The sequence below is a fragment of the Chenopodium quinoa genome, unplaced genomic scaffold, assembly GCF_001683475.1.
Source record: "Chenopodium quinoa cultivar QQ74 unplaced genomic scaffold, ASM168347v1, whole genome shotgun sequence".
Taxonomy (NCBI): Eukaryota; Viridiplantae; Streptophyta; class Magnoliopsida; order Caryophyllales; family Amaranthaceae; genus Chenopodium; species Chenopodium quinoa.
Window position 1 is genome coordinate 3,485,713 of NW_018743218.1, and position 8,426 is coordinate 3,494,138.

The following is an 8,426-nucleotide window of genomic DNA, read 5'->3' on the forward strand; positions in this document are numbered from 1 at the left end:
CCAACTGTTGAAGGAAACCAGATTCCAGTCCTAGCTCTTCCCTCAAATGTTCCGTTTAAGCGTAGGATTGATATGAACGAACCACCTAAGAGTGTTGTAGAAGTGCAAACTTCTGAATGCCTTGTTACTAGTCTCCCAGATTTAGAGGCTGTTTATAAATGTGCTAAGGTTGATTAGCTATGTGTTGTAAGACTATCTGATTTTTTGATTTAGGTGTTTAAGGGCATGTAGTTAGTTATTAGGGTTGTTTTACGTCGTAGTAAGATTATTATCCAACTTTTGCCTATTGGTTGTGAATATTCCGAAAACAAGTACTAGATGGTATCCTGTAGATTTAATCCTTTTGATGTAATGAATTCCTTATTTTCAATGTAATGAATTCCTTATTTTCAATGTATTGCCTACTATGGCTTTTCTTTAATGAATTCTATATTATGTTTTTTTTTTTTTTTTTATATATTGGGTTGCATATATTATTTGTTCGTTGTTTTGTTATGTAAAGTGCCCTTATGTTTTACCTTTACCTTTTGCCTTGAAAGAGTAAACTTTGTTTATTATTTTCCTATGATTTTGGTTTTCTGGTTTTACAACTTCTATACATCTAATCTAAAGTAGACCTTGGGAAATCTTATTGCATTCCAACTTTAACAACCTGGTCTTAGGATGTAACAATGGGTATTTTCTTAATCTGAATAATACAAAGTTCAATATGTTCTATACAGCAGTTAGTTGCATCTTTTACTATCTATGATGACTCTTACTTGTTGTATGATAGATTGTCATTATGGCATACGTCATCTATCTCGCAAAAGATGTAGTAGATTAAATAGGGCCATGCAAAGGTCATCGCAATCAGCATTTGCTAGGTATATAAATCCATCAAACTTATATTAATTAATACAACTAGCATCGTGTCTCAGAAATAAAATTGACAATAATTTACACACAGCCCATCTTTACCAGACTATTAGTGTACAGATATACAGCCTTGACAAAGTTGTACGTCAAAGAGAAAGAAATGTATACAGGAACTAGCTACATCACAGCAGATTAGGTACACAATGTTAATTGCTTAAGGCATTTTTATCTTTACCTCTGCTGTAATGCAAATTTTAATAGCTTTTTTGCAATGGTTGCATGGCTGCTCTCTTAATGACAAGGCCTTATAGCCAGACTCTACTAGACACAGAGTTCCTTAGTGCTTACAATTGGTTTGTAGCCTGGGAATAACATATGAAATTACACTTAATCAATGTCCTTTTTTGTTAATTTGGATGAGTCACATTTAAATAGCTACAATGTTTAGGATTATTGGTTGTTAAGGCTGATATGAATTTCAAGATAACAGAACATGTGTTTTGTGCAATGGATCGGAATCAAGAACAGTTGTCTCTTGTAAGAAAGCTCCTACATAGTGTCATGCAGAAAGTAAATGGCTATAGAAATAATATACATTCTATAATTCCCTATCATGATAGTTAGCAGTTAGCTTATATGTTTGTTTGCCTTTTTGTGCTTTTTTCATATAGATCGACAGCTACCGACATAGACTTTCAGACTTTCTATGCCTTGCTACTGTAATACATGTGGTGCAAAAAAATTTATGTTTGAGTCCTTACATTTTTGTTGTGGGAATGGAGACATTGAAATAGCTGCAAATGAGTATCCTCGTGAACTTGTTTACTTATTCACTTCAAAGGAAGAAGTTGTTGTGCATTTTCAAAAGTGTGCTAGATTATACAATAATCTGATTGCATACAGTTCTCTTGGGGGTCACTTTGATGCAAACAGTTACAAAGGCACTTATGTATTCAAATTGCATGGCCCAATGTATCATTTTGTTCTAGATTTATTGCCTGATGATAGTAGTCCCAAAGACCTACAATTATACTTCCATGATGGACAGCATAAAGCGGAAAATAGGTTGGGTTGTTTTCCTGAAGTAAGAAAGGATGTGATTAGTATCCTTATGCATGTATCACAGCAAAATCCTTATGCTGTGTTTTTCCGGTCTTTAAGAGACAGAGTCATTCATGCAAACACAGGAATTGTTCGTAATCAAAACCCAATACTTGATCAACGTGTTTATAATGCCCCTGTTGTTGATGATGCTGCTGTAATCTGGCCAGAAAATGCTTCATCTAGCCAAAGCTTAGGTCCTCATATATTAGTAACTAGAAGATCTAATGAATGTCACCTAATCTACCATAATTATTGTTGTTATGATCCCCTTCAATATCCTTTGTTATTTCCTTGAGGAGAATATGGTTGGACTCAAGGTCTTAAAAAAAATTCTCATCCAAGTAGGCGATCAATAGATTCGATTCCCGATCCTATAATTTCTTGTGGTGTTCATACTGATTAAGATTTATTAAACCAGGAAGAAACACGTAGACATTTTATACTCTATATGTCTTATTACCTATTTTTTATATGTACCCCACATTGTTTGCAGTTGTGACATATCTTCTGTTTTTTTTTCTTTCTAATACAGGTGTTAAAAGAAAGAATACTAAAGCAGACAAGTTTATTTCTCCTAGGGAATATTATGCTTATAAGCTGCAAATTCGACCTAATAACATGATACTACGAGCAGGTAAATGTCTTCAGTAATACATAGCCGATATGTATGTAAAGATTGAAAATACCAGGCTTGATTACTTTCGAAACAATCAGGAAACAATAAGGGCTGATCTATATAAAGGTATTTTGGATTCACTGGTAAGCCAGATCTTTTTGTAACAATTACATGTAATGTTAATTGGCTAGAAATAAAAGCCGAGCTACCTACTGGTGAGACAGCATAGGACATACCTGATTTAGTTGCTAGAATTTTTAGAGCGAAATTACTTGCACTGAAAAAAAAAATCATGGAATTTTTTTTTTGTTTTGGAGAAGTTGCTGCAATAGTTCCAGAAGAGAGGTTTGCCTTATGCCTATATTTTAATCATTCTAAAACCTGAATACAAGCTGAAGTCACCTGGTGACTATGATAGATTTGTTTGTGCTGAAATACCTCCTGAAACTAATGTCAATTTGACGAGAATCATGTTGGCACATATGATACATGGCCCTTGCGGTATATTGAATCCACAATGTCCACGTATGCGCAAAGATGGACTAAAACAAAGCTGCAAGAATAAGTATCCTAAGCAATTTTGCAATGAGAAAACTAACAATAAAGATGGTTATCCTATTTATCGTTGGAGAGAAACTGGGGAAAAGGTAACCAAAAGGAATGCACAACTAGATAACCAGTGGATTATTCCTTATAATCTTTATCTTTCTTTGCTATTTGACTGTCATTTGAATGTTGTTTCGGGTGTTTTTAGTCCCTCGGGAGAGTTACAATAATGGGTATGAGCGCCTGACTTCTGTACCTGCAAAACCACGAAACTCCGGTTGGGTGGAGTTCCGCCTTTGAAGATCAAGTTAGTATGATTCCGAATGAGTAAGCGTGCGGAAAGTAAAATGGGTGTTTCTCTCTGATTCAGGGAGATTCCGCAATTAATATTGCTCGGGATTTGTGTATGTATTTATGAATGAGTAATAAATGAGGATTTTCCTCTATATTATAGCAGATGAGGATCTGCTCCCCCATTGGGAGTACGATGCCACGTGTCAACATCCAATTGGATCCCGGTGGGCCTCTGGTGAGCTGCCACGTGTCATTATGCTATTGGGCCACGTGGCATTGGGTATTTTTACCCTAATCAAATGTTGAAGTATGTTCGACAATTAAAGTAGTAAAGTACCTATACAAGTATGTATATAAGGGTCATGATAGAATTTCATACAATGTAGTGCCTTCTAACAGTGATTTTGTAGATGAGATTGAGCAATATCAATGGTTGTCTTTACTCGACTTTTCAGGAAGCTTCTCTAAATCTTGGACTTATAGAAGATCGATGATGATGCAGCTAATTCAAAATTGTCTGAAGCGTGTGAGACTCATATGACTGCTTCCTTACGCCGTCTATTTGAAACTGTTCTTATGTTTTGTCAACCAAGTGATCCTGGTGCTCTATGGATTAACTATTACTCTTTTCTTGCTGAAGACTTTTCTCACAAGTTTTCAAATCAGCTGCTCAAAGTGCAACAGCTTACTGTCAAAGCAGTGGAGCAGCACCTTGAAGCCATGGGAAAATCTCTTGTTTTCTTTGGGCTAGACCATTTAAATTCCCAGGTTACTGATGAGTTCAGACATACAAAAAACATTCTAGATGCCCTTGATGCACCAATCCCAGAGGAATGCTTAAGTTGTCATTTTAAGCTTAACTTTGCACACAATGCTGCTTTTGTGTGTATAATGGAACATGTCATGCAGCAAAAAGGTGGAGCTTTTTTTTATTGAAGTCCCTGGAGGTAAAAGAAAAACTTTCCTGTACAATGCTTTATATGTAGAAATACGGCTAGTGAACAAGATTGTTTTACCTAAAGCTACATTAGGAATTGCCGCAGCAAACATTCCTTCGGGTAGAACTTCTCATTCACGATTTAAAATTTCAATAGATAATGAAGCTTCTTTAGCATGTGATGTTCCAAAATAGGGTAGTTCAACAGCATTGTTAAGGGAAACTACATTGGTAATATGGGACGAGGCCACAATGGCTAAGAAGAAAAATCTTAAATCTTTAGATCTTTTGTTATAGGATATATGTGGGAATAAGAAAGGTTATTGTTTTTGGAGGGGATTTCAGACAAGTTTTACTAGCAGTTCCTCGGAAAACTGTGAAGGAAGCCGTAGAAGCAAGCATTATAACTTCTTATCTGTGGCCCAAGTTCATCAAATTTAGGCTGACAGAAAACATTAGAGTAAGAGAAGCTGACAGAAAACATTAGAGTAAGAGAAGATCTTGTGTATTCTACTTTTCTGCTTGATTTAGGCAATGGCAAATTACAGGAAACAGAAAATGCCTTTACCAGAAGAAATTTTACAGTGCACCAACAATTTCACAGAATTAGTGGCTACCGTTACAGAAAAAACATTTCTAGAAATTGTTCATGGCAATTTGATTACCAGGTTTTCACTAGGAAAGCAATTTTGACACCCATGAATGACGATGTGGATTCTATTAACACATTCATGATTGAGAAATTTTCTAGACAAGCTGTTACATATAAGAGTTTGGATGCCATTCTAAATGATACATGTAGTATATATCCTATAGAATTTATCAACAAACTATGTCCCGGTGGAATGAGTCTTCATGAGCTTGTCTTGAAGGAAAATTTTCCTGTTATAAGAAATTTGCTCCCTTGTTCAGGTTTATGCAATGGCACCAGGCTAATCTATAAGATGTTTTTCCCAAATGTAATTTAGTGTACTATAGCAGTTGACCATAAAGGTGAAGAGGTATTCATACATAGAGTCAACTTAAGACCTTCTAACTCTATCAACTATCCATTTATGTTTGAAAGGAAATAGTTCGCTATAAAGTTAAGCTTTGCAATGACAAGTAACAAGTCTCAAGGACAAACTCTTATCCAAGTATCCATTCATCTTCCACGACCATGCTTTACATATGGACAACTTTATGTTGCGTTATCACGAGCCAAGAAATCAAAAGATGTTTGTGTTCTTACAGCAAATGCTACGAACCAGTCTGCAAATGTTTTTAAGAGCAGTGTAGCAATGACAATTAACAAGTCTCAAGGACAAACTCTTAGCCAAGTATCCATTCATCTTCCACGATCATGCTTTACACATGGACAACTTTATGTTGCGTTATCACGAGCCAAGAAATCAAAAGATGTTTGTGTTTTTACAACAAATGCTACAAATCGGTCTGCAAATGTTGTTAAGAGCAGTGTAGCTAATCTGTAAACTTGCTAAAGCCTAAGGCAAATGGATAAAAGCTGTTGTTAGTGTCTTATGAGCTTTTACGTCTAGCATGTATTATTGAAAATGATATAGAGTAGTGTAGCTAATCTGTTAACTTGCTAAAGCCTAATGCAAATGGATAAAAGCTATTGTTAGTAAATATTTATAGGTAGGCTAGGGTCTAACATTATGCATTTTTCAAAATTAATACAACACTTGATATTAGTAAAAGTTGTGTTTGATTTCATGCAGGTTGCACAGGGTTCAGATGAAGCATCTGATTTACACCAGAACAATGTAAGTATACCACTTTAGTATTATTGAATGACTGATTTCGTAAAACTGTGATGAACTCTTTGTTAGAGTTGTGCTCTTCTTGGTAAACAGGCTACCAGTTGTTTCTCTTTGTGAAATAAACATTGCATTGTGGTTTAAAACCAGTACTTTGCTACTTCGATTCAGGGATTAAACTAGGTAAACACTTATATAGTGGTTGATAACAGTGACAATTATTAGCTACAATATTTTAATTGCACTTGCTATTTGTTCATGAATTTTTTGACAGTCTAACTTAAGATGTGAAGCTGACATTGCTATTATCAATGTTTAGATTCTTGAAGTTTCCTTTACTAATTCTACATTGTAGTTAGTCAGTAGTTTGGTATTAAGCAATGTAAACCAAAATGGAGTATGATTTTCTAAATTTACTAAGCATAAATTTAAACCCAAGTCTATTGTATAATATTAAGCGCAGGGTTATTCTACTACCTCCTTTACATATTAGTTCCAATTTTGGGATAGTTTATCTTTTACAAATATTACCCAAAGTTGCAACTAATATGTAACAGAAGTAGTAACATATTTTACTGCCCAACAAAAATGTTTCATGTGGATTATCTTGCTTTAGTATTTTGGTTGTGTTTCTTATTAAAGATGAATGGGCTTTGTTAAGTCTAGCCCACATAAATAGCAGCAACATTTATATTTTTGAATGATGAAATCACATTTGCTAAGTTTTTAATAGTAATGCACCTCACTTTTAGGAAAAAGCTACAAAGTGCAAGTTAAAGATAGTATTCATAGTAAACTCTTCATTTAAAAATGTTAGTTGTACTTTACTACTACTTTAACCACAATAATTACTTAGTTTTTACTTATTGCATAAGCAAAGAAGTTCTTAGTCACAACTTTTAACCAAGGTGCTTTCTAGTTGTACAAAAACAAGGAAAGAAAGAATAATTCACTGTTCAAAATAGTGAATATCTAAAAAGGTCTAGGTTAACTTATACACATAGACTTTGGCTATAAATACCGAATGAGCTTCTTCTTTTTGAGCATGAATTCATTCTCTGCATTTTATTCTCTTCTAAGGTATATTCTCCTCTTTTTCTGGAAATTCATTTTGTTGGCCTTGCAACAAGAGTTGTTACTATCACTGAAATTCTTAACTATATTTCTATGAATAAACGTTCATCCTAAAAAAACTTTTACTGATATTCTTGTTTTATTTATTTGCTATACAAAACTATTGTATAGAATACTATCCCATTTGCTTTGACTATTATCTATACTTCGGCTGTTTTCCTTTTAAGCTTACACTAAATTCTGAAATCTGTCAATTCATGCATTTATTAAACTATATTTCTGCTGCTGTATGTGCTTTCTTTAGTTGATTTCTTTTAGAGTCCTATTATATGCACTAGAACTCTGCTTGTAAGATATTTATTGAAAGTTTCCTAAAAAAGGTTATGTATTAAAAAAAAAAACCTTCCATATTAAATCCATATAAGATACAACTTCTCTATGTTTGCGTTTTTCCTGATTCTTACATGCAACTGTGTACTATTTGACAATTAAAATCTCTGTTTTAACATATGTTTTTCTACTAGATCTTTAGCTACATTATGTTCTATATCTTAATTAGGTGCACTTGCTTATTACTTTGCATGCCATGTATTATGTTTGTGTTACTAGCTAAGTTTTAATTTATCAATGCCACCTCCAAAAAATGACTTATTTGCTTTTACCACCTACATAATTTAGAGTTTTATTTCACCACCACATAAAAAAATAAACTTAGGTTTTCCCACCAAAACCCAAGTCCAGTGAAGGAAAAGTCATGTGGGCCCCGCCATTTTCTATTTCCCTCAAAATTAAATGCTCCCAAACCCGATTTCCCTCTCTCTCTTCATTTCTTGACCTTCCCTATTCAATTTCTATCACTTTCTCACCTTCCTCCTATTATTTTTTTTGGATTTATCTTCTCTCTAATTACATTTTTCATCTCTGTAAAAATTAAACCCTAATTTCTCACCTAAAAAAATTAAACCCTAAAGTGAACCTTAAAATTACATTAGGGGGTGCACTTATACCTTCATTAGCTGATAAAAATAGGAGGGTGTTAACTTGGGATGGTGGTTGGGTTTATTGGATGAAAAATGTTACTGTCTCTAAGATAGATGTACACTTCTTGAGGGAGGTAGTTGTTCATGGCTTTGTGTATGCTAGTGTGGCTGTGCCTAGGGGCTTTAATTGCTGGTATAAACAGAAGGGAATGTCTTAAGTAACTGGTAAATGGGAGTTGGTTAGTGGTGATGAGGTA

The 8,426-nt window shown here is 34.2% G+C and overlaps 1 protein-coding gene across 1 annotated transcript; it reads left to right on the forward strand.

Moving 5' to 3' along the window:
* Positions 1-5,452: 5,452 nt before the first annotated feature.
* Positions 5,453-6,434, forward strand: LOC110734708. The gene is made up of 3 exons (XM_021914848.1): positions 5,453-5,812; positions 6,077-6,121; positions 6,390-6,434. Exons 1-3 carry the CDS (start codon positions 5,453-5,455, stop codon positions 6,432-6,434), a joined length of 450 nt encoding a protein of 149 aa, XP_021770540.1.
* The last annotated feature ends 1,992 nt before the right edge of the window (positions 6,435-8,426 follow it).

Excerpts from the sequence above, each read along its gene's own strand:
- LOC110734708 (XM_021914848.1), top strand. The coding sequence starts at position 5,453 with ATGACAAGTAACAAGTCTCAAGGACAAACTCTTATCCAAGTATCCATT. Across the intron at positions 5,813-6,076 it reads CAAATGTTGTTAAGAGCAGT|GTTGCACAGGGTTCAGATGA; the intron begins GTAGCTAATCTG and ends GATTTCATGCAG. Across the intron at positions 6,122-6,389 it reads CTGATTTACACCAGAACAAT|TCTAACTTAAGATGTGAAGC; the intron begins GTAAGTATACCA and ends ATTTTTTGACAG.